The sequence below is a fragment of the Nicotiana tabacum genome, chromosome 22, assembly GCF_000715075.1.
Source record: "Nicotiana tabacum cultivar K326 chromosome 22, ASM71507v2, whole genome shotgun sequence".
Classification (NCBI taxonomy): domain Eukaryota; kingdom Viridiplantae; phylum Streptophyta; class Magnoliopsida; order Solanales; family Solanaceae; genus Nicotiana; species Nicotiana tabacum.
In genome coordinates this window covers 105774885-105801970 of record NC_134101.1, presented here as the reverse complement: position 1 = coordinate 105801970, position 27086 = coordinate 105774885, and the positions used below count along the sequence as shown (strand labels likewise).

General features: G+C 38.7%; 1 protein-coding gene and 1 non-coding gene across 2 annotated transcripts; one reads left to right on the top strand and one right to left on the bottom strand.

Annotated features, from left to right (window-relative positions):
- The first annotated feature begins 320 nt into the window (after positions 1 to 320).
- On the top strand, positions 321 to 18307 carry LOC107826766 (farnesylcysteine lyase). Its single transcript, XM_016653791.2, has 6 exons — positions 321 to 831; positions 1794 to 1967; positions 11312 to 11671; positions 11817 to 11992; positions 13013 to 13276; positions 18154 to 18307. Exons 1-6 carry the CDS (start codon positions 349 to 351, stop codon positions 18170 to 18172), a joined length of 1476 nt encoding a protein of 491 aa, XP_016509277.2. The 5' UTR covers positions 321 to 348; the 3' UTR covers positions 18173 to 18307.
- A 1750-nt stretch (positions 18308 to 20057) lies between these two features.
- Positions 20058 to 20164, bottom strand: LOC142176826 (small nucleolar RNA R71). The gene has a single exon (XR_012705633.1). It is a non-coding gene; the product is annotated as a small nucleolar RNA R71 (small nucleolar RNA).
- Positions 20165 to 27086: the final 6922 nt, after the last annotated feature.

Here is a 27086-nt window from a genome sequence, read left to right as displayed (position 1 = left end):
TGCTGCTCGTTTCTTCTCTTTGTGTAACTGCTGCTTGTGTTGATAGCGTAGGTATAAGTTATACCAGAAGGGTATTTTCGTCCAGTCAGGTATAAGTTTTTTAAAGGAGTGGCTAAAGTCTAAATACATTGAAAACAGTGGCTTTAAAATAAAATCCACTGCTTTTAGTGGCTATTTGTGCCGTTCGCCCTCAAAAATAAGTTTTCCTTTAAAATATTTTTTATCAAATATTAATTGCCATTCAAAAATTTAATTAGTCAAACTTAACTAATAATATTTTTGAGCTTATTTTAGAAGCTTAAAGCAAAGAGGCTATAATAATTAATAACATATCAAGTAAGCAACGAAATGATGAAGAATCTCCGGTCAGCCATTAATGTTGTGGTTTTATCACTTGTACTCATCTCCACGGAATCATCTCCGACTGTCTGCATTATTGGCAGCGGAATCGGCGGCTCCTCCGTGGCGCACTTCCTGCGGACCTATTCAAACTCCGAAATCGGCACAATCAGAATCTTCGAGCGGCACGAAGCTGTCGGAGGGCGCATGGCAACGGTGACTATTTCCGGCGAGACATTCGAGGCCGGTGCCTCCATTCTTCACCCCAAGAACTACCACGCTTTGAATTACACTAAATATCTAAATCTCTCCGTCCGACCTTCTGAATCTGATTCCTCATTTGGCATTTGGGATGGACGCGAGTTCGTTTTCAAAACCTTCACCTCCCAATCGAAGCTCCCTATATTCCAAAGCATTGTGTCCTTCGCCAATTCCATCTTGTTTTTCTTTCGCTATGGCTTCTCTCTGTTTCGCATGAACACCTTCGTTGAGGTACTTCACTAGCAATTGTGGAACATGTATAACAGCTCCTTTTTTCCTTTTCTTATTAACTAAAAATTTGTGGAACAAGATTTTTTAGTTAATGCTATAGTGAAAAACTGAGGCAGTGGGCAAAAGATTAGGAGAATATAGTTAGTATAGCTCTATTTTTCTGTAAGTTATTAGTGGGATCTAAGGAGCAACTTGCGGTGTAGGTATTTAAGAGCAAACAAGGTAGTTAATTAAAGGGACTGAGGCTTTGTTAGTTGGTACAGATTTCTATGCATATCCTATTTATATTTGATTGTGAATGTTGTGCTTTTGGCATTTAGGACCATGTTTTTGTGCCCTTGGTTTGTCCTGGTAACAATGTACACAGTTTGTTTTCGTTCTATCGATTTCCTTATCATCTATATTATACACTTAGTGGCGGAGCCACATTCTTGAGAAGAGCGGCATGTGTCGTCTGTGGAATATTGAGTTAAGGAAAATTTTACTAAATTTTTAGGGTACTGTTGATAGTTATAGAAAAACTAGGGCGTAGCTGGCTGTTGCCCTCTACCTCCCGGCTCCACCACTGTTACGTTCGTAGATTGGACGTAGTGCTTTGAAAAGTATATATATATATACACACACACACAACATACATAATTTTTGGTGGTACTGTTATGATGGCCTTGTTCATGTATAATGCTGTTTATGAACATTGTAGACACACTATAAGCCATGAGGGAATAATCACAGTGTTTACGATGTTGCTTCCTTCATTATGGTTCATTCCACTTATTATCATAGCGCTTACAATTTCAACTTTTTTCTTGATGGAGTCTTTCCACTCGATCTTTGACTGCATGAGCATGGTATACAGCTTAAGAAGATTCTTGGGCAAGTTCCAGCTAATTGTTAAGACATTTGCTTTCTGCAGAAAGCCCTTGAGCTTCTTGTGATGTTGTGACATGGAAATTTGTTTGTAGGGCACCGTGGACAGTTTCTTGAAGTATTATAAAAGTTTTGAGTCGCGGCCAGTATTTGAGACTGTGGAAGAGATGCTTAAATGGTCCGGGCTTTACAATATGACGAAGCGAACATTGCAGGAGGAGTTACTAGATGCTGGTTTGTCTCCTCGACTCATTCAAGAACTTGTCATGGTAAGAAAAAACCTCAGTTCTAGGTTCTCCATGTATGATTCCTTTCATGTTAACATGTATCCTGTTGCTACTCCTTTTTTGCTGTGCTTTAAATTGGCAGAGGTCATACCACTCAGTATGTTAGTGCTTGATGGTAACTCTTGCCTATTCTGCAGTTTATTATCATCCTTTATTTACAAGTGCCTTCATAAACAAGATGAGCTTAGCCTTTTAGAATATAACCAAGTTTGTTCTTGTCATCTGCATACTCTTTACACTGTCAGGTGGGTAAGGGTAAAAATGACATATCATTTTTGTTGTTTTTTGAGGTAAAGATAACAGTCATGTTGGCTATCGATACGACAATTGGACTTATGAGAAAGTGTCTGATGTCCTTAATACAGTAGATGCTAAAGTTTGTACAAGACAATGAGTTATTTTGATAAGTCAACATAATTTATTAATATGATGCCAGGCTGCTGATTTTACTGTACGTGCTCCCTTCAAATCTCCAAAAAGATTCAAGTAGTACAGTATGGACTGTCTATTCTACACTAAAATTACAAATGAAACACAAGAGGTCTTTTGACCTCTAGAATGTACTTTGAGCCCTTGACGATTTCTCTTAAAAATCGACCATATGATGGACATTCCACAACTCCTTCCTAGTTTCCATCTTCCTTAGTTTAGATAACCTCCATGCAATATCAAACAGAGAATAATACACTAGGGACGATATATCTAAGGTAAAGTGACATCCTCATTATTTGCGATTAACTAACTATTTTTAGTTTGCCCTATCATGGTAGGGGTAAGGTTTGCGTACACACTACCCTCCCCAGACCCCACTTTATGGGATTTTACTGAGTAGTGGTTTTTGTTGTTGTTAACTATTTTTAGTCTCATCCTTTTCAAGTTACTCATTGTTACTATAGTTTCCAAGCTGCACAACAGATGATGAAAACTATTGCTTAACTGTCTCTATCTTCCATAAGGATCTCCATAGACCTAGACGCTACCATTGATAATTCAATCGTGATATGACTTTACTGAGAAGCTCTTCGTGGATGATCTTCTCCATTGCACTTTCTCTTCATTACCAAAATTTATTATAGATTTATGTCCTCTGCAAGGAAGCATCAATTGTCTTGACATCCATCTTGTCTATTGTCTCCTTGTCCTTTGTTATCCAAAATATGCAAGAAAATTTCTTTACCAGAATTTCCCACCCAAGCATTCAATCAGTACTAGATCCTGTTACCATTACCAGTTGTGTTCTTGATCAACAGTTTTCGCTCAGGTCCTCTGCTACTTTGCCTATGGTGTTTTCAATGTGGTTGTGAGGCTCAGCCATGTGGCTTCATGACTATATGATTTAACAAGTGTGTCACGGTTGTTGAACAAGAAGCTATGAACAATTAGGCTTTCCTCCCAGTTCTGGCCTTTAATTACTTAAATGTTTTTGACGACATAGGCTCTCTTTATTACAAGTGAAAAGATTTACTAGCCTCTGATTGTGAAAAGCTTTTATTATGATTATTACTCCCTTCTTCCATTTTATGTGACACTCTTTTCTTTTAAGTTTGTTCCAAAAGTATGTACACCTCTCTATATTTTGAAATTGCTTAATATTCCCACTTTACGCTTAGGGACAATCTGTTGTAGGCATGGCATGACATGTTTGAAACCACAAGATCCTAAGATTATTTTTAGTATGTTACACACCCATACACTCACACATTATAGAGCTTATGTGTATAGAGTTAATTCATTTTTAAACTCCATTTCCAGTCAAACACACTATATCTTATATATATGTTGGTTAGCTTATGTGTCAAAAGTCTTTTTTCTTTCAGAAACCCACTTTTAGTCAAACATCATGATATAAAATGAAGCGGAGGTAGTATATTGTCGGAGAATATCTTCAAATTGGTTGGTGATCGTTTTGGAGGTTTTCTGGGTATTGATGAAGATACAAGAAATAGACACCATCTGAAATGGGCGAGAATATGCGTGAAAAGTTCCGATACACCTTTTCCGGCAACGGTGGAATTGATTGTGCAGAATCTTATCTTCAGAATACCTCCATGGGTAGAATCTGGTTCATGGGTGGAAGAATGTAATCGGAAAAGTAACAGAGAAGGTGATCGGAGAAAGGAGGATGACCATCGAAGCCCAGAACTCGAACAGTCGCATTAATGAGATGAACTTGGCGCCGTCGATTTCCAAGATGAAAGAACAGGGAGTGGATACACGTGATATAAGCGTGCCAAAAATATTTAATAATCTAAATTTGAGAGTTTAGGGAGAGGTGTCGTGTCACCTAAAGGAAAGGGTTAGATGTCCTTTTGTAACCCTAGGCCCTCCACTAATTCAAAAAAAAGAATCCTGGGAGAGATTTTGGGCAAAAGGCTTTCAATAACAAATCTTCGAAGGGAGGCCCAAAAGATGCAAATAAAGGAAGGGGTTTTAAACCAAAAATGGGCCAAAAAGTCTTTTATAGACCAAAAGTGGCCGGCCCATGTATTATTTCTCAGCATGCTTACGCATCTGGAGATCCAAAACTGTCAAATTCCTTTGACCCACTGCTCGAAGTAGAGGCGAACAAGGAGAGGATAATTTCCGTGGAGGAGAAGGATTTGGAGGACGTACAGTCAAAAGATACAAATGAGAGCCTATGGGCTATTGAAATGGCAAAAGAAGCAGATGGAAATTTGGAAGACGATTCGAGCAGAGAAGATACAATTTACAATTCAGATAGGAAGATGGAGAGCATGCTAGTGGGGTATTCAGATAATGATTTCGAGGAAGTCCCACAAGAATTTCACCTTCACATTACAAGTGAAGATGAGATGGAAATCAGAACAGCCCAAGAGATACTAATGCTTCCATGACATGAGAGGGAGAACTTAAACATACAAGAGCGATTAAACCAGATTGAAGCATTCAGATGGGTAAAACGACACATGACAAGAATCAGCAAGCAATTGGGAGTGAATTCAACAGAAAGAAAAATTGCTGGAGCTATTGCTGCGAATTGAAAACGGAAGGCCAAAGAAATGTGATTCTTCTTCTGCTAACAAAATTGCTTCTCCTGGAAAAAGTGTGAAAGAGAAAAGATCCAAAAAAGAAGGAAGCAGTGGAAATTAAAGATTACAGACCCATTAGCCTTTTGGGAAGTGTCTATAAAATTATTGCTTAATTGATGGCAGAAAGACTTAAATTGGTGATAGGAAGGCTAATCTCCAATAATCAGAATGCATTTATTAGGGGGAGGCAAGTAGTTGATGCTTCTATGGTTGCAAATGAATGTGTGGAATACTTGGTGAGAAATAAAAGGCAAGGGGTACTTTGTAAATTGGATCTTGAAAAGGCATATGATCATGTCAATTGGGCTTGTTTAATAGATGGCTGAAATGGATTGAATATTGCATATCCACAGTAAAATTTTCAGTGCTCATTAATGGAAGTCCTCAAGTTTTCTTTAGTTCTTCCAAAGGGCTAAGGCATGGGGACCCTCTATCCCATATCTATTTGTTTTGATCATGGAAATACTTAGTAGAATGCTAAAAAAAGCTGAGCAATTAGGTTGGATCAGGGGGTTGTAGGTTGGAAGAAGAGGAGGGATAAAATGTAACATTTCTCCTATATTGTATGCAGATTACACACTGATTATTTGTGAAGCAAATAGAGAACAATTCTTGTATCTCAGAGGGATTCTATTAATTTTTGAAGCAGTGATAGGATTGAGGGTGAATCTGTCAAAAAGTACCTTGTTTGGTATTAATGCAGACAATTGTATAGAAGATTTAGTGGAGGTACTGGGATGTAAGGTGGAGCAATTGCCTACAACTTATCTGGGGCTACCTTTGGGTGCTAAGAAGAATGATCAAAGAATATGGCAAGGGTACCTGATAGATGTAACAGTAATATGACTCCATGGAAAAAACAATATCTATCTTTTGGGGGTAGACTTACTTTAGTAGGCTGTGTATTGGATGGAATTCTAACATACTTAATGTTTATGTTTCAATTGCCAGTGTATGTTGAAAAGAAATTAAATACCCTAAGAAGTAACTTTCTATGGGAAGGCATGGCAGAGGGTAATGATTGATAAGAAAGGAGGAGGCTTGGGGGGTTAGAAATCTGAGAATACATAATAAGAGTTTATTATTCAAATGGTTGTGGAGGTATAATGATGGTAAGGAAAAAACTTGGAAGAATATGATAAATGCAAAGTATTTGAAGAAGGATATATGGTGCCCTCCTATTGCCCAAAGTGCTTCAAGAGGCAGCATTTGGAGTAACATAAGCAGATTGTGGACTGAGTTTCAGCAGCACACTAAATTGAAACTGGGAAATGGTGTCAAAATGAAATTTTGGTCTGAGCTGGGGGAGATAAACTTGAAAAACAGATTCCCAACTCTATACAATATTTCTTTTAATAGAGATGGTAGTGTTTCTGATTTCTACTCCTCCAATGGGTGGCAATTAAGTTTCAGAAGAGACTTTAATGATTGAGAGATGGAGGACGTGGGACAATTTATACATCTACTGGGTACAACAATGGTAGAAGAGGATAAAGAGGATTCTATGATCTGGACAGCGAACAATGACTTGAAGTTCTCTGTTAGAAGCTGCTATAACCTTCTTCAGATATAATCTTAACAGTTTGAGTCAAATTGGCCTTGGAAAATACTATGGAAGACCAAAGCACCTGTCAAGGTAGCCTGTTTCGGGTGGATTGTCTATAGGAAAGTATGCTTAACCCACGATAATTTGCAAAGGAGAGGTTTTCCTTTAAGCAACAGATGTTTTCTATGTAAAGAGGATTTGGAATCAGTCAATCATCTTTTTATTCATTGTAAGTTTGCTTAAGCTATGCCGGGAGCTTGTCCTATATACGTGTGGTGTAGCTTGGGTTATGCCGTCAGATGTTAAGAGCTTGTTGGAGAGCTGGAACGCGCAGAGGATTGGAAGGATACAAAAGCAGATCTGGAGAACTATCCCTTTATGTGTCTTCTGGACTATTTGGACAGATAGGAATAGTGCTTGTTTCGAGAATAAAAGGAACCACATCTCTAGAGTCAGGAACCTTTGTTTGCAAAATATGTTTTTTTGGTGTAAAAGGAGTATAGTAGAGAGTATTGATCAGTATATGGAATTTTTAGACTCACTTGGAAATATGTAACTAGAGATTGTTGTAGGGTCTGTCTTGTTTGGTTGTAATTTTGACTACCTTCTTGGTACCTTTATTAATAAACATTTATCTTATATAAAAAAGATATCTATATAGTATAATGCCATTGACTTCTCATGACATTATTACATATTTTGTTTTTTGCTTTTTCTTTTGCGAAGCTACAATATTCCCCCTTCCCGGATGAGTTGTTTTGAAACTACGTAAAAGTGTCAAACTGAACAATTAATCTGGAGCAGGACTAAATGGTTTAATGTCAAGGCTCGAGACCTCATCACATGGAATCGAGTTGTTTCTTCTTGTTGATAGTTTGAGGAGCCATTTTCTGGAGCAGATATGATGTGAGCTTAGAGACATGTTAGAGAATGACCTGGTTGTGCAAAATTAATTAGCCTTTTCTTGTTGATAGTTTGATGATCCATTCTTGGAATATGATGCACACAGGCATGTAGGAAACAGCTATGTTGCGCGGACTCTCCAAAATGATGCCGCACCCGTGTCGGATCCTCCAAAAATACACTATTTTGGAGGATCCAACACGTATACGGTACCATTTTCGGAGAGTCCGAGCAACATAGGGAAACAGATGCCACTTACCTTGCACTAACACTGTCTTTTATTAGTCGTATCCGTACTTTGATCCAATACCCCCAAATCCTAAAATTTGTGTGATGACGAATCCAACCTTGAGATATGCACTCATATCAGATACCTGCACCCGAGTCCGAGCAACATAGACTCTAGGTGAGGAATTGGGGGCTTCTTTTCTTCTTCTTCCAGAAACAACTCTTAAAACTGAATATTATTCCTGGAGCCTTTCTTCTGCATTTAAGATATGATATATTGATGTATCTCTTGGCATAACAAATATTAGATGAAAAAGCTGATTCACTGAATTTTTATGTGTGACTCTGAGGTGAAAAGTTATTCGTAGGAACACATAAAGTTGCTGGTTTTTATAATCTTTAGATAGTTCTTGCAGCTTCTGGTTTCTGAATTGGGTTTAAAAATGCATTTGATATTGTCATTCAGCCTTCAAATTCCCAAAATGAATTTAATCTTTCTGATAAGGGAAAAGTTATCTTAACAAAAGTATTGCAAAGTACGAGTGCATTGTTAGGGTGTTTGAACTGATCAATTAACAATGGAGCCCATTTACGCGTACACGAAAAATTCTGCTCAAGTATAATGAATTGATGGATGAACCATGGAGTTCAGTTGACTTAAACTTAGAATTACTATTCCTTCTCTTATTTAAGTTGTGTACATGTTTAAGTTAAACATTAACTACTTTAAGCTAATGCCGCAAAGGAGTGTAATTCTACTCTTAGTTCTATTCGACCATATTTTAATTTTTAAATGAATACAGAGGTTTTGAAGTTCCCGGGAAATGTTGGAATATTATGGTTAACTATGCTATTCAATGTTATATTAGTAGACAGTAGAAAATTGCCAAAAAGGTGGCAAAGGAGTACCTTCGTTCCGATACATAAGAAAAAAGAGAAGCTCTTGTGCTTGAAGAACACTTAATAATTATGCAACAAGGATGGTAGAGTGATCTTTGGACTCTCCTATAGAGGAGAGTTTGGGCTCGAATCTCTCTAGAATTGTCACAAGAATTTTTTCATCTATTTTTATCATCTTTGAAATCTTCTGAGCAGCTTGATTCTCTTGATAATTAAAGAAATTGTATCATAATACTTATGCTCGTCTCATCCTCTTGCTTTCTAAGAGATTCAGAATCTCTTACCAAACTCAAAATTTGATTTTGGCTGGCTCATTCACTTCCTTGATATTACTGTTTGAGTTTTTTCCAAGCTTCTTTTGTTGTCTCACATGCAATGATTTTAGAGAAGATTGAACCTGCAACTAAATTTTAAATTATAGTTTTGGCTTTATATTTCTTAATGTTCTCTTCTGATTGAGCTTTGGTTTGGGCAATGGTAGCATTTGTTGGGAGTGGTTGTATAGGTCTATCTTCTATTACAACCTTTCATAGATTATAAACTTCAAGATGGGATTTCATCTTCACTGACCAAATTTGATAGTCTTTAGTAGAAGGATTGTGAAGGAATTCAAAGAGAGACTACTGCTTGCCATGGTTGGAAATAAGATTAAAAATTGATGAGTTAAAAATGGGTATGCTTTAAAAATAGGCACGAGATAAAAATGGTTTAAGGTGGTTGAAATTGGTTCCTTTTTTTTTTCCAGCGAAATTATAGATCTATCAAAGATCAGCACTATAAGGATTTTTTTTTTGAAAAGATGCAAGCATCAAGAAGGTTGAAAATCTATCTCTAAAATTTCATTAACCAGAACTTTAAATAGCCACATAAAAAAAGTAGTACTCCTAATTAAAGTATTAGACTCCTCCTAAAACTAAAGAACTATTATTGTGGGAAAAACTTAAGCAGTAACAGATGCAAAATCCAACAAGAATTGCCAAGATCACTATAAAATTAAAGTAAAAGATTCATATTGGCGCTACCAATTGACATTAAGGTTTATTTGTTATTTTTACACTTACAATTTTTTTTCTAGTTAGAAATTTGAATGCCTGTGTAGGATGAGTGTGAGATTTATCTAAATTTAGAAAATCCCTAATTTTTCTTAAATGTATTAAATGACAAATTATTAAGTGTTGGAATGCAGAAGACCTAAATAACGCGGAATGCATTTGGAGGATTGATATAGCTGAACCCAAATATTAAAATGCCTGACCATCTCATCTAAAGCTTAAATTGTTTTAAAGAGCGCACTTCGAGTATATCGAGAGAAAAAGATTCCTTGTCTAGAAATCTAAGTCGATTTAAAAATTCCTTATTCAGATTATTACTTTTTTCTTTGTCTTCAGAATGTCCTTGCACGTGCGGGCATGATTTATTTTCAGTGATAAAGCACGTGAAGATTCTTTTTGATAATAGGTTTGGGTTAAGGTTGAACCCAGGGCCTTTGATATATCTGATACCATAGTAAATTGTGTGACCAACTCATCTAAAAGCTTAAATTGTTAGAAAGAGCATGCGTTTGTTTATTTAATTATATCTTTTCATCGGCCAAGCACATGAAAATTCTTATTATAATGGGTGACAATGACTTAGTTGATTGATTCATATGGTTACAGGTCTTTTAGATTAACTGACCTTCCACATGATATGCTTGGCTTAAGATGCCTCAATATGTACATCTTATGCATGTGTATTGGTAAAATAGAAGGTTATTTTTAATAGGAAAGATGAGGTGTGTATTCGGTGGCGGATCTAGCATTTTAAGGTAATGGGTGCTCACTATTAATTAGTGCTAGCAAATGATGGGAGGAGTCGGATTGATATGGACGGACTAGATAAATTTTTTGAACCATTGAATTTAATACAGATAAAAAATAGATTGAATGATGAAAAATATGAATATCCATATTTTCTTGGATATTATCATTATTGTGAGATTCCAAACCACAATATAGGTTGTCAAATTTGGTGGTGGTAAATAGAATGTATTTTCTTTTTTGTGTCACGAACTAAATGAATTGAAGAAGGAAAAATGGCAAAGTTAAGAACATTAAAAGGAAGACGAAAAAGAAAGTCAAACGAATAAGAAAAACTTCCGGAAAAAGAAAAAAGAAAAAAGAAAAAAGAAAAAAAAAGGAATAAGAAATACGAAGGGAAGAAATATCCGAGTACAAAGAGTGCACCATGTAGGAATCGAACTCCGGAGCACGCAGAGCGCATCCTCAAATTACATTAACCAATAGCACCCACCAATTTGTTTGTGCAATGGGTGCCCACCTAAATATATATCCATTTCATGCGAAATTGCCTATAAAATTATGTGTTCGATAGTCAAAGACAATGGGTGCTTGAGCACCACAATTCTCTATGTGGATCCGCCCATGTGTGTATTAGTATAGGAGATTTTTCTAGAGGCTGAGATAGGAACCATGGGCGAGATTTTTCATTAGATGAAGAGAGATTTATTCAGAAATTCTCAGATATTTGAAATTTTCTGCTTCAGCAAACTTGATGCTGCTTCAAGATTGAAGCAGAATTTTAACCTTTTGATCAATTTAAAAATGGCAGGCACAATATAAAGTTTGAATTTGGATCTGAAATACTCGAAATACAGCATTTTTTTGTTTTCTTATCAACAAGGTTTCTTGCCCTTGTAGGTTATCACAAGAATCAATTATGGGCAAAGTGTCAGCATCAGTGGACTTGCCGGTGCTGTATCTTTGGCTGGAAGCACAAAAGGCTTATGGTCAGTTGAAGGAGGGAATCAGCAAATGGCTGCTGGATTGATCAATCATTCAGATGTCAAATTGCACCTTAATGAAGAAGTAAAGTCAGTTTCTTTCCTGGGGGGAAATTATCAACTCAATACCTCGAAAGGAAAGATTTACCCATGTGGAATAACAGTGGTTGGCACACCTTTAGATGAGCTGAAAATTCACTTTCTTCCAGAAATTTCAATACCTGAGAGGAAATTACAGCACACATATACAACTTTTGTTAGAGGTCTATTAAATCCTGTGAGCACTCCATCTCATGATTTGTTTGTTCTTCACTATAGATACAAAAATTACTCAAAATAGAATCTCATTATGCTTTCAAAAATTACTAAAAAGGAAAGTGCTAATGTTATTCTCCACTAATTGGGATGGTTTTCTCTGCAAGGCTTATTTTGCGTTAGGTTCCATATCAGATATTCCAAAACTGGTGGGCACTGTCGAGACACCTGACGTTCCTTTTTCAAGCATCTCAGTTATTAAGAAGCACAAGGACAATGATATGACATACAAGGTGTTTTCTCGAAGATCTCTTGATGATGCTTTATTAGATCAGATCTTCAGGTATAATCTTATATGGCTAGCTATTTCATCTTTTATCAGAAGTAGCTGCTTTGAATCCTTTCATCTACATAAGTTGTTTCTCTATAAGCTAAAAATTTGTGTACCATGCAAAATAGCCATTGGGTTCTTCTGATGCAGCCATTGGAGTAGCTGATCATCTAGTTTGACTCCTCGGGTACTTGTACTAGTGATGTATGTGAGATTTACCAAAAAACTAGTGACGCATGTGAGATCGAGCTTTATCCAAAAAAACTAATGACGCATGTAAGATTGATCAATGATATGTTAGTTTTTGAATTTCTTTGATTCCGTGGTTATTAGATTCATACAAGGAACTATTGCCTAATCAATTCTCCCAGCTATTGGTTAAATGTTAACTATCATGACTTAGGTAATCTCCATTGCCATGGAAACAGTTGACCAATCTCAAAATCATTTGTCTAATTCCAACCAAGTACATCAGCCAATGTTACTTTAGGCTCCATCACCAAAAGAAAACTAGGAGAAAAGACAAAAGACTACATAATTCATGTGATTCTTTTATGCATGGAGGATTCCTCCTGTTGGAGGATTTATAGAATTATGTACTCTTTTTTCTGTGTACTCTTGGAGAAGTCAAGAGGCATATTATTACGACTTCTGGATCCAAGATTCTTAGGTGGCATGGTGAAAGTTTATCTTGTAACCATTATGATGAGTTACGTAATATTGCTGTTATGATTGTGGGACTGTACAAGCATCATGGATATCGTACAAGCGATGTTTCTTTTGAAAAGGGGCTCATGGCTCACATTGCCCTTTTATTATGTAGTGCCTTTGTCTTATTAAACCAGTTTTTTTACTTCTGGAGTGGGAAAACCAATCCTGACTGCATTTGTTCTTAGCATTTGTTAGATTATAGAATCAAATTTGAATCTCTCGAACTTCATCTGTTACGGAAATCCCCATTGTAAATCTAAAGGATTTAACTTTTTCAAAGGATTGATTACAGGCTGAGCGTTTTCATTTTTGTGTTTGCAGTGTCAGAAATGAGACAGTCCGGATAGACTGGGCTGCATACCCGCACTATCATGCTCCTGAGGTATTTGCACCCTTTATCTTGGATGGTCAGCACTTGTACTATGTGAATGCTTTTGAAAATGCAGCTAGCACCATGGAAACTAGTGCTGTTGCTGGTGAAAATATCGCAAGGCTGATTCTTTCGAGACTTACTGGCCGAAAACACTTGAGTTCAGCGAAATTGGAAAGCTTTGGTGATGATGCATATGATGTGCATGCAGACTTGTGAGTCGAAATCACTTGCCTTTCTCCATACATGTTTCAGGTGTTAGTGCCTAAATTTTTTACTTGCTATACAGCTGTGGTGTATCCACGTTCTAATAAGTTCAGCTGTGAAGTATATGGTTCTTTATTCTCTCTTTCTTTATCCCGATGTGGATAAAATGATATAAAGACCACCTTTGTCATATATTACATACATCACACTAGATAGATATCATATTCATGGAATTCGATTCACTTTCAAGATGCCTTGTTGGTGAAATGGTAGATGCACCTTCCAGTGTGGCTACCTTGTTACGACTTCACTCCAGTCATCACTAGTCCTGTCTCAATCTAGATAGATGTCATGTTCACGGAATACGATTCACTTTCAAGATGCCTTGGTGGTGAAATGGTAGATGTACCTTCCAGTATGGCTACCTTGTTACGACTTCACTCCAGTCATCACTAGTCCTGCCTTCGGCATCCCCCTCCTTGTGGTTAAGTGAAAGACTTCGGGCATAGCCAGCTTCCATAGTGTGACGGGCGGTGTGTACAAGGCCCCGAACAGATTGTCGGTGTAAGCCGGAGGAAGGTGAGGATGACGTCAAGTCATCATGCCCCTTGTGCCTCGGGCGGCGCACATGCTACAATGGCCTCGCCAGATCCATGTTTCTATGACATGAGCATGAACTTAATGAGAAACCAAAGATTGATTGATTGCAACTTCTAATTGATAAAAGCTTAGGGTGCTCTCTACTGAACTGGGGAGAAAAAATACAACAACAACAACAACAATAACAACAAACCCAGTTTGATCCCAACATGTGGGGTCTAGGGAGGGTAGTCTGTACGTAGAGCTTACCCCTACCTAATGCAGGTAGAGAGGCTACTTCCAATGGAATCTCAGCTCAGGAAGGGCAAGAAGAAGAGGGAAGAAAAGAAGGAAAACAGTATCCAATAATAGCAACACGGATTACAATACCTGATGCGAACAAAACCACATACCATAATAAAAATCAAAGAATATGAAGGGAGATGCATGCTACTAAGCCTATTGGTGAACACTATAAACTACCTACTAACCTTCTACCTTAATCCTCGACCTCCACACCCTCCTATCAAGTGTCATGTCCTCAGTGAGCTGAAGCAGCGCCATGTCCTGCCTAATCACTTCTCCCCAGTACTTCTTAGGCCTACCTCGACCCCTCCTCAAATTCTCCATGGCCAACCTCTCACACCTCCTGACAGGGGCATCAATGCTTCTTCTCCTAACATGTCCGAACCATCTCAGCCGCGACTCCCGCATCTCGTCCTCCACGGAGGCTACTTCCACTCTGTCCCGGATAGCTTCATTCCTAATTCTATCTCGCTTGGTACACCCACACATCCATCCCAACATCCTCATCTCTGCTACTCTCATCTTCTGCACGTGGGAGTTTTTGACTGGCCAACACTCAGCCCCATACAGCATAACGGGTCGAACCATCACTCGATAAAACTTACCCTTAAGTCTTAACGGCACATTCTTATCACATAGAACACCGGAAGCGAGCCTCCACTTCATCCACCCCGCTCCGATGCGATGTGTGACATCTTCGTCAATCTCCCCGTTACCTTGGATAATAGACCCGAGATACTTAAACTTCGCTCTCTTGGAGATGACTTGAGAATCAAGCTTAACCTCTATGTCTGCATCATGGGTCTCACTGAATTTGCACTCCAAGTATTCTGTCTTGGTTCTACTCAGTTTGAAACCTTTGCACTCCAAGGTCTGTCTCCAAACCTCTAACCTCGCGTTAACTTCGCTACGCGTCTCATCTATCAACACTATATCATCAGCAAATAACATGCACCAAGGCACCTCCTCCCCTTGGATCTGTACATCCATCGCCAAGGCAAACAAAAATGGGCTAAGAGCCGATCCCTGGTGCAACCCCATCACCAAAGGGAAATGGTCCGAGTCACCACCCACAGTCCTCACCCGAGTCTTAGCATCATCATACATATCCTTAATCACCCTAATGTACGCTACCAGAACGCCGTTAACCTTCAAACACCTCCACAGGACCTCCCTCGGAACTTTATCGTATGCCTTCTCAAGGTCAATAAACACCATAGGTAAATCCTTCTTCCTTTCCCTGTACTGCTCCACTAATCTCCTTACTAGATGAATCGCTTCCGTAGTCGAACGCCCCGGCATGAATCCAAACTGATTCTCGGAAATAGACACGCACTTCCTCACCCTGGCCTCCACCACTCTCTCCCAAACCTTCATTGTGATTCAATAACTTGATATTTCTATAATTGTTGCAATTTTGGATATCACCATTGTTCTTGTAAAGCGGAACCATTGTACTCCACCTCCATTCTTCGAGCATTTTTTTTGCCTTAAAAATAACATTAAACAGCCTAGTGAGCCACTCCAAAACTGCCCGCCCCGCGCTCTTCCCGAATTCCATCAGGATTTTGTCTGGCCCCGCTGCTCTGCCCCTACATAAATTTCCTTATAAAAAAAGAAAAAAGTCTACATAAATTATAGCGAGGTAAAAGTGCTTTTATTCGGGGGTGTAACTAAACTTAGAATGTTCTTTAGGTTGTACTAGGGCTGCTTATCGGGCGATCAATTGGATATTTGCGTTTATCGGTTTGGCTTATCGATTACCGGCTTTTGCATGTACTAATCTGCTATCCAATTGGTAAGATATCAGTTGATTTAATATAACATTAGCTGTCGGTTATCAGTCGGTTTATCCGTCTGGAAAGTGGCCTATAAAATATATGCTAAAAAATCATTTTGGACGGGATCACCAGGGGTGGATCTACCTTAGGCGAAGTAGTGTCACGTTTCGTAGGGAAATTTTACTAAATATTATATATGGTTGAAATGTCGAAACAAAAACTAGAACAAATAAAATTAAGTGACACTACTGGTAAAAGAGTTAAGCAGGTTGTCTGGTCGAGCGTTTCAATTTTAGAAATGAGGTCCCGAGTTCGAAGGCGTACAACATCATTATTTGTTTTAGTATTTTTGTGCTTAAGATACACCAGCTAGATTTGAGCTATTGACCTTTTAGTTTTTAACAAAATCTCCATAAGTAGTTCGGCTATTTTTTTTTCTTTCTGTTCATCTGTATTCTCGATGATAAAATTTATAAAAATAATTTGCCAAATCAAATGAATGATGAGTTTTTAATTGAATGTTTGGTGCCTTATGTAAATTTTTTTTATTCTAATGAGTTTATTTTGAATGCATTTCAAAAAATGAAAATTTGTAATAATATGCTTGAGTTATTAATATGATTCAAATCATGTTCTTTTTTTAATAGATTCATTTACTTATTCACGGTTTAAAATGATGACACCGCTTACGAAAAATATAGCGTACGCCACTGAATGAAGACGACTCAACTGTATTTTGCCAGAATTAGCCATTGAAATACCAAAGAGTTTATGTATAGAAATTTTTGACTTTGCCGATTTCTCTAAGGTAAGAGGAAAGAAAACGAGAAATCAACAGATTAACACTTTTTTTTCTTTTCCTCTAGCTCTATTTAAACTATAATACTTATTCTTTGGGTGTGCGCGTTGGTTGTGTCACTGGCCTCAATAAGTTGATTTTTTTCAAAAAACTTCATAAACATTATATTATAAATTGTATAACAAAATATTGATATTATAAGAATTGAGAAGATAATATTCATATAAAAGAATCACTTTTAGAAACATGATATGCTTTCAATCTCAATTATGATTTATTCAAAGCTTCAATCGCACCTCATACACAAGAACAACAAAGAAGAACTAGTGATATATCTTCTAATTTTTATTTTTAAAATTAGTACTTTAATTGAATAAATATCTTAACTAAAAGGTTTAAAATTGAAGTGCTTTGATAAACCCTAGAGAAATTTTATTCTGATTTCCTTTATTAAAGACCTATATTAGTATTAGAGGTGTACATAAGTTAGGTTGGTTTGATTTGTTATTTAATACAAAGACTTGAAATAAAAACTTGCTTCATCATTCCTTACCTGTAATAAACTGAGAAACTCAAAAAGATTCAAAAGAAGTCTTATTAGACAAGTAATTTAATAATTATACTTTTTTAGTTGATTTTAAAATATTAAATATTAAAAATAATTTTAAATATTATATATTTTTCAATGTTAAATCTATTTTTAAATAGAATAAAATTATTTTCAAATTATAAAGATACTTTTAACAATTCTTGACGTAAATAAAAAAATAAAAAAATAACAGTTTCCTAGATGGTAATAGTTCAAATAGAGAAGGACTTAATAGACAAAATATTAATTGATTTCAACCTTTTAATTTAGTTATATTACATAATTCAAATAAAGAAAGGATTTATGTAACGTAATAATTTTAAAGTCCTGTTTAGTTTACCTAGTAATATAAACTAACTCTTAACAAATTTATATTAGGAATGTATAATACTTGCAAATTGTTCTGAAACACCAAGATATTTGTTACCAACTATCATCTCTTCTATTACCTAGAATAGTATACATATGGCAATTAGCTTTGCATAATTTTAAGATCATCACCTTGTCTGATATATGTGTATTCATCTATATTGGAACTTCCTTTAAAGAGTTCTAATATTAATTTACTTCAAATTCTTCTATATTAGATATTTTAAAAAGACTACCACTCTATACGGGTCAAATAATGAAAAGGGGAATATTTAATATTAGGATTTTCTACCTAGTTAAATAATGTAAAATTAATGATCAAATTTTTAGTTGATTGCAGTGTCTGAAATATTAGGAAGCTAACCTGATAATAGGCTATATTTACAACTTAGCTATGCTTTATTGTTATATGAAGGTTAAATGACAACAAATAGCTTTAATTATGAATTTTGTGCTTTGCAGGAGCAAGTCTTTATTATGAGGACATTAAGCAGTGTTTGGAGCAAGGAAAGCCAATCGAAGGTGAACGCGTGTGAAAGGAGAAGGAAAAAAATAGCAAACAGCTGAACTTCACGAGCACGGGCCAAGCCCGGGCACGCTCCAGCCGCGCTCTCAGTCAGAACATAACGCGATATGCGCGGCCCAAGCGCGGCTGCGCTCGTCACCTCGAGAAAAATTGTTTTCAGGGGTAATTTTGTAACTTCGGGGGCAACTCTCCTTAACATATAAGAAGCCCAGGTCGCCCAAAGAGAGGATATCAAGGTTTTTGAAGGATTATTGAAAGCAAGAAGAGGCAAGAGGCAAGGCGGAAGAATCAGCATAGAGTTTTACCTTTCTTCCTCTTGTTTTCATCTTTAATGATGAATTCTACTGCTGTGATTGTGAAAACGATTATGCGTAGCTAAACATTTAATCTAGGGTTTTGATGGAACCTCTTGGAGAATGAATTTCTGATATGTTAATATAGATTTGCCTTAATAATTTCTCTGTTTGTTCAATTATATTGTGATTGCTGTTGATTGAAGGGCTCTCAATCGGCTGTGCCTCTTTGGTATGCATTACTCGGGAGAGAATGTATATTTAGGTAGTTGTTGAACAACATCACTCCTAACGTATATGAGGGATCAATACGAAGGGTTTAAAGGTGGGATTAGGGATAATGAAACCTTGGGTGCGATCTAAATGAGCTGTAACTAAGGCCAACTAGCGTAATTCGGGAGAATATGTCTAGTATATTGTTGTAGTTACTCGGGAGAGAGTTACGACAGTCAGAGTGCTCTTGATCGATAGAGAAGACTTAGGCAAATTTATAGCAAACATAGAGGAAAGGATTCCGACAAGAGGGGAAATCATAACCTTAGATCATTCTCATTCTTGCTTACAATTAGTCTATAGCTAGTCTTCATTTACTGCATTTTTATTACATAATATTTAGTTAATAAACACCCAAATTATTAATTAAATATCTCTGAAGATTGAATACGTGAATTTTTGTGAGTCCATTAGCTGTGATTGATAGGTTAATTCCTTGTGGGATTCGACTCCGGACTTGTTAACCGGAATATATTTGCAGCGACCGCTTTGTTCTTTTTATAAGGCATAATTGGGAGTGATCAAATTTTGGCGCCGTTGCCGGGAAATTAACGGTGCTATTGATTGCAGTTAAAAAGAAGTGCAAAATTTTTTAGTGTAGTCAATTTTCTTCAATTTAAACTGATCATTGAAATTCTAACGTTTGTGGTCGTGGTTGTCATAGGTGCATGCCTAGAAACTCCTCAAGAACTGGAGAATTGTTCGAAGCATTATCAGACCCTGAGAAGGTGTTCAAGGAATTGAATCGTGCAAACAGGAAAGGCAAACAACAACAAAACTCAACCGAAAGAATTGAATCAGACATGAAAGAAGATAATCTAAACAACAGGGACAACGTGAATGACCCAAACAACAGAAACAACGCAAATGGCCCAAATGATCAGGGTGTGACACCTCTTGTGCCAGAAGCATCACTATATGACTGGGCATAACCCACAACTGACAACTTAGCAACTGCTATTGTAGTCCCTCAGATACAAGCAGACTCATTCCAGATCACCAATAATATGTTGCATTTGTTGCAGAACAAGAGACTATTCTCTGTGTCATATGTTGAAGATCCTCAACAACATCTAAAGAACTTCCTCTCAATTTGTGCCACGCAGAGACAACACAATGTCACACCGGAAGCAATACGTTTGTTGTTGTTTCCATTCTCAGTAACAGGAGCAGCCCAAACTTGGCTTAATTCACTCCCTATCAACTCCATCACTACTTGGGAGGAATTAGTCAAGAAATATTTGAGCAAATTTCATCCACCCAACAAGACTGCTCAACAAATTGATGAGATATTGAGCTTCAAACAGAAACCCACTGAGACGCTGCATGAAACGTGGGAGAGATTCAAGGGCCTCCTAGTTACATGTCCATATCATGGTATTCCGGAGCAGATGTTGGGGCATAGATTTTACATGGGTTTAGCAGATACTTTGAAGGCTAATGTTGATGCTTCAGCAGGTGGAGCATTTTTGAGCAAGACATTCAGAGAGAGCAAGATCCTTCTTGACAAGATGACACAAAACTCAGGGTGGACAACAAGGAACGCTCCAATCACTCCTATGGTTCACTCAGTGGCTCTAGACTCAGCTAACTCCATGGCTAAAAATATGGCTACTTTGATGACATAAATGAGCATCCTCACCAAAAAGGTGGAAGAATCATGCCAGAAGAAGCAAGTACACATAATTGATGCAACTAATGAGGGTCTATGCACATCATGCATTAATCAACCATATGTCTGCTCACGGAGTGCTGAAGGTGATAATCAATAATATCAGGAGAACATGAATTATGTGGCTAACTATGGGGGATCGAGACCAGGTGGTCAGAATTGGGGTCAGCAAAATCAACAATACATACCAGCTCAGCAACAGTACAATAACAACAATAATCATGGTGCTATGCGACCACATGGGCAAATGGTGCCTTACCAAAGACAAGGGCACAACCAGCAAAATCAGAAGCAGGCTTATCAATAACCTCCACAACAACAGATTGTGAGACATGAAGATGGGTTTGCTAAACTCGAGGGTATGATGCAACAAGTGATTGGGCCCACTGGAAAGCTAGCTGACAGAGTAGACTCACATGAGTCAGCGATCAAAAATATTGAGATCTAGTTAGGACAAATTTCCATGGCCGCGTTACCTGCTGACACCCAAATCAATCCAAAAGAGCAGGGCCCGAAGCAGCTGAAGGGAGTGAGTTTCCGGAATGGTAGGGACTTAGATCTGGAGCAAGAAATTGCTCGTGAAAATAGGCCGACTAAGACACTGGTGCCAGTACCCATTGAGTTAGATGATTCAGGAGGTTTAACTGAGGTGACAGTATAGAATGCGCAAGAAGACATCAACAAGGAAGATGTGGTTGAAAAAGAGACTGAAGCTGCACCGGAACCGACAGTAGAAGCAGTGAATGAACAAGAGAAAAGCCAAATTACAGGGAAGAAGCGACCTCCAGCACCATTCCCACAGAGATTGGCTAAGTATCAAAAAGATGAGTTGTACAAGAAATTCTTGGAGAAGTTGAAGTAGATTCATGTAAACATTCCATTGATTGATGATTTAATGGAAATGCCTGGGTATGCAAAGATGATGAAGGACTTGATGTCTCGCAAGTTTGACTTCCAATACTTGGCCACGGTTACACTAACTCAGACCTGTAGTGCTGTTGTGACGAGACCCATAGCTAAGAAGCTGTCTAACCTAGGGAGTTTCACAATCCCTTGCATAATAGGCAACTTTTCATTTGCTAAGGCACTGTGTGATCTGGGAGCAAGCATAAACCTTATGCCTCTAGCTATCTACAAAAGGTTAGGCATGGGAAGGGCTAGACCCACGTCTATGCTACTACAGCTGGTTGACCAAACTGTGAAAAGGCCCTCCGGGATTCTAGATGATGTATTGGTGCAGGTTGGGTTTTGTTTTTCCAGCAGATTTCGTCATCCTTGACTGTCGGGTTGACAAGGAAATTCCCATAATTTTGGGAAGACTATTTTTGGCCACTGGAAGAGCTCTAATTGATTGTGAAACTGGAGAACTCAAAATGAGATTGAATGATGAAGAGATAACATTCAATGTGCAGAAATCTATGCGCAGACCTAGTGAATTTGCCAACTACTCTCTAATAGATGCGGTAGATGTAGTGTTGGAGGAGGACGATGCAACATTGAACCTTAAAGACCCTCTAGCAGCTTCTATCATGAACTTAGATGAAGCTAATGGTGAAGAATTGGCAGAGTGGGTACTTGCGCTTGAAGGCCAAGGTTTTTGGAAAAGGGAGTTGGAATTTGAGCCTTTGCACTTGGAGGAAAGAAAAACTCCTCCAGCTAAGCCATCAATAAAAGATCCATCAAAGCTGGAACTGCCATTGCCATCCCATCTCAGGTATGCATTCTTAGGACCTGACTCAACTCTACCTGTTATTATCTCATCCAGTTTGTTAGATGTGCAGGTAGAACAACTTTTGCAGGTACTAACTGAGTGCAAGACGACAATTGGGTGGACCATTGCAGACATTAAGGGGATCAGACCTGCCTTCTGTATGCATAAGATTCTGCTGGAAGATGGGCACAAACCTTCCAGAGAACATCAAAGAAGATTAAACCCCAACATGAAAGAAGTGGTGAAAAAGGAAGTGATTAAACGGTTAGATGCGGGAATCATATTCCCCATCTCTGACAGCAACTGGGTTAGCCCAGTGCAGTGTGTACCAAAAAAGGGAGGTATGACAGTAGTGAAAAATGAGAAGAATGAGTTGATCTCTACACAAACTGTCACAGGATGGCGAATCTGTATGGACTACAGGAAGTTGAACTTGGTCACCAGGAAAGACCACTTCCCACTGCCATTCATTGATTAGATACTAGATAGATTGGCAGGGAGGTCTCACTTTTACTTTTGGATGGGTACTCGGGGTATAATCAGATTTCCATTGCCCCGGAGGATAGAGAGAAAACGTCGTTCACCTGCCCTTATGGAATCTATGATTTTCGGAGAATGCCGTTTGGCTTATGCAATGCACCCGCCACATTTCAGAGGTGCATGATGGCCATCTTCACAGATATGGTATAGGAGATAATGGAGGTTTTCATGGATGACTTATCAGTGGTGGGGAATTCATTCGATGATTGCCTTGTGAACTTGAGGCGAGTTTTGAAAAGGTGTATAAAGACTAATCTGGTACTAAATTGGGAAAAGTGCCATTTTATGGTACAGGAAGGTATAGTCCTGGGGAACCTAGTGTCAAGTAAAGGTATTGAGGTAGAACGTGCAAAAGTTGATGTGATAGAAAAGCTTCCACCACCCACCTCAGTCAAAGAAATCAGAAATGTTCTTGGGCACGCCGGTTTCTATAGGAGATTTATAAAAGATTTTTCCAAAATTGCTAACCCCTTGTGTAAATTGCTTGAAAAAGATCACCCATTTGTGTTTTCTGATGACTGCAGGGTAGCTTTTGAGGAATTAAAGAAGAGACTGGTGACAACACCTATCATAGTTGCCCCTAACTAGGAGCAACCGTTTGAGTTGATGTGTGATGCTAGTGACTATGCTGTGGGAGAAGTGCTTGGGCAATGAAAAGATAAAATCATGCATCCAATATACTATGCAAGTAGGACGTTGAGTGGAGCCCCGCTAAATTACACTATGACTGAAAAGGAGATGCTGGCAGTGGTGTTCGCATTTGACAAATTCAGGTCTTACCTGATAGGCTCAAAGGTAATTATTTATACTGACCATGCTGCTCTCAGGTACTTAATTGAAAAGAAGGAGTCAAAACCGCGCCTGATTCGATGGGTGCTTCTATTGCAAGAATTTGATTTGGAGATCCATGACCGAAAGGGAACGGAAAACCAAGTAGCTGACCATTTATCCAGGTTGGAAGGAGCTGAAAAAAATGTTGAGGTAGAAGAGATTCTGGAAACTTTTTCAGATGAACAAATACTAACAATGAATCTCGAGGAAGCGCTATGGTATGCAGACATTGCAAACCACCTGGCGAGCGGTATTGTTCCTTATGACCTTTCTTCTATTCAAAAGAAAAAGTTCTTTCGTGATTGTCATATGTATTACCGGGATGAGCCTTATCTGTTCAGGATTTGTGTTGATAACATGATATGGAGATGTATCCCCGAGATAGACCAGTCTTCTATTTTGCAGGTTTGTCATGCGTCTCCATATGGTAGGCACTTCGGGGGAGTGAGGACAACTGCGAAAGTCTTGGAGTCAGGGTTCTATTGGCCAAAACTATTCAAAGATGCACATCTATGGATAAAGAGCTGTAATGAATGCCAACAAAAGGGGCACATTTCCCACAGACATGAGATGCCCATGAACCCAATTCAGGAAGTAGAAGTGTTTGATGTATAGGGGATCGACTTTATGGGGTCGTTCGTCAGCTCATATGGCAACAAACTCGTCACTGTGGACTACGTGTCCAAATGGGGGGAAACTGCATCACTCCCTACAAATGATGCAAATGGGGTAATTGGTTTTCTAAGGAAGAACATTTTCACCCGATTTGGCACCGCAAGGGAAATAATCACGGATGGAGGCACTCACTTTTGCAATCGAACCTTTACTAAGTTGTTGGAGAAGTATGATGTATGCCACAAGGTGGCCACCCCATATCATCCACACACAATCAGGCAAGTGGAAGTCTCAAATAGAGAAATAAAGAGTGTGCTGACAAAAACTGTGAATGCAACTAGAACAGATTGGGCAAGGAAGTTAAACGATGCACTGTGGGCGTATCAAACCGCTTTCAAAACTCCAATTGGCATGTCACCATACAAATTGGTGTTTGGGAAGGTGTTTCATTTGCCCGTAGAGTTGGAACATAAAGCTTGGTGGGCGTTGAGACAGTTGAATCTTGATAGTGAAGCAGCTGGAACAAGTAGAGTAACAGAATTGCATGAGCTGGATGAGTTCAGATATCACGCTTTTAAGAGCACAAGATTATATAAGGAGAGAATGAAGATGATGCATGACAGGAACATTATTGAGCAGAATTTTAAACCTGGAGATACGGTATTGCTATACAACTCGTGTCTGAGGTTGTTTCCAGGCAAATTGAAATCACGATGGTCAAGCCCTTTTCATGTGGTTGAATTTCACCCCATGGGAGCAGTAGAGATTGCTGCGAGTAATGACTCTCGCACATTTAGAGTCAATGGGTATAGACTGAAACATTATGTGGGCATGGATAAAGCAAAGAAAGTATTAATGACCTATTTAATCGAGCCTCCAAAGTTAAGCGTACCTTAATTGCGCTTATCTACGTCGTGCCGCGACGTTAAATCAGGCGCTTCATGAGAGGCAACCCATTGATTTGTTGTATTTGTCATGCCACGACATTAACTAAGGCGCTGGTTGGGAGACAACCCAATGCGTAGTGATTTTAGTGTAGTTAGAAGTGTTATTTTGATTTTTTTAAGTACTAACAAGTGCAGGTGAGCCTGGGCAAGGGATAAGTCCATCCGACACTGAAAGAGAGGTAATAATTTAAGAAATCACGAAGTACAGGTGCGCGGCCGCATGAACCGCGCTCAACCTGCACATATCACAATGTATTCTGCCTCAAGTTTCCGGCCAAGAGCGGGGCCGCGCTCAGACCGTGCATATGGCCAAGTATTCTGTTTCACAAGCACGGCCGTGCTCGGACCGCGCTCGGACCGCGCCGCCTGCCACTTGAGTTTAAGCTAATTTTTATTATTCTTTTACTTTTTTTATTAATTGTTTTGTCTTTTAATTGTAATATACTAACTTATTTCCCCCCTCCCCCAACCTGATATCTCTCTCCCTCTTCTCATCTACTCACGCCCAAACCTAAACCCTCACTCACAAATCAAAACACTCACCTCCCCTCTTTTCCCCTAAACAACTCCAGCCCTAATACTCCAAAATTCACGATCCCAACACACCCACGCCACCCTATTTTCTCCTCTAACTATCTCCTCACATCTACTAACCTAAATCCCACCAGGTAAGGTTTTGTTTTTTGGAATATTTGTGTTTTTGGTGTTGTAGTAGTTTTTCTTTCTTTTCTTTAGTAGATTTTATTTATTTATTTTTGTAGTGTACTCTTGTGTGCTAGTTGGTTTGTTGAGGTTGTTGTAAATGTATCTCTTAACATATGTGGGTGACATTGGGGCAATTGTGGTGGTTTTTAGCTTATAATTTGTTAATTGGGGACTCCGGTGAATGGTGCATATAAAGTGTTTGTTAAAATGCCTTAGTGAGTTGTTAATGTTAATTGTGACCAATTGGGCGGATGAAGTCTGAGTAACCGCCTTTGGTTCATATCTCTTGTGTTTCGCTGATGATGTTCTTGATTTTAGGTACTATGGCACCTTCTAGGATATGCCGAACCACCGGTGCTTCATCCAATGACCAAGCTGGATCCTCCAGAGCGCATGCTTCGGCTCTTGCTCGTCCTTATAATAGTAACAGGTTCATCTCCGCTGCAGCTCATGACCGCTTTGATGATAAGGCACCCAAGAAACCAATACCGGAGAGGGTCATAGATATAGGGTCGCTCCAATATGGCTGCCCCAACTTGTACGATGAGTTGGTCAGGCGTGGGCTAGAAATTTTCTTTGAAGAACCGGATGATGGGAATTTGATGGTTGTGCGCGAGTTCTATGAGAACATTAAAGAACATGTGAATGATGTGGTCACCGTGCGGAAGAAGCCTGTGGACGCCTCTGTTGAGGCTATTCAGAGAGCATACCAGCTGCCCGCACCTGTAGCGGAAATGGATGACTACTATGATATGGTATTTGATACATTCAATGAGAGTTATTCTTTGAAACAATTTGTGTGCCTGACAAGGAGATTGTGTGGATGAAACATGGGCGTAAATTCCATTCAGCAACACTCACCTTGAAGGGAAGTGCTGGCTGTATGTCATCAACAACCGACTGCTCTCGTCCTCCAACACCACGGAAGTGAATGCTCCTCGTGCTGTATTGATTTGGTGTTTTATGAATGGTCATAATTTGGACGTGACCAAGCTTATTCACGAGGAGATGTTTACTCATTGTCCGGTGAAGAAGTATGGTTTCTTTTTCCCTTCCCTAGTCACTAGGCTATGCCGGGCAGCTCGGGTGCCGGAAAACTTGAGTGTTAATGGAAAAGTGCCAAGAGAGGCAAAGTTTCGAGCGGATAAGGTAACTACTGTGAAGAAACCTGTAGCACCTGGTGGTGATGATAGTGATGACTCAGATGCACCTAAGGAGGGAGATGATGAGCAGGAGGAAGTGGGAGCCGAGTCGCCCACCCATGAGCTGGTTGCGGAAGCTG

Bases quoted from the DNA above. Each gene is read 5' to 3' on its own strand.
- LOC107826766 (XM_016653791.2), top strand. From the start codon at position 349: ATGATGAAGAATCTCCGGTCAGCCATTAATGTTGTGGTTTTATCACTT. The intron at 11,672-11,816 runs GTGAGCACTCCA...TTTCTCTGCAAG, and splicing joins TTAGAGGTCTATTAAATCCT to GCTTATTTTGCGTTAGGTTC. The intron at 11,993-13,012 runs GTATAATCTTAT...TTGTGTTTGCAG, and splicing joins TTATTAGATCAGATCTTCAG to TGTCAGAAATGAGACAGTCC.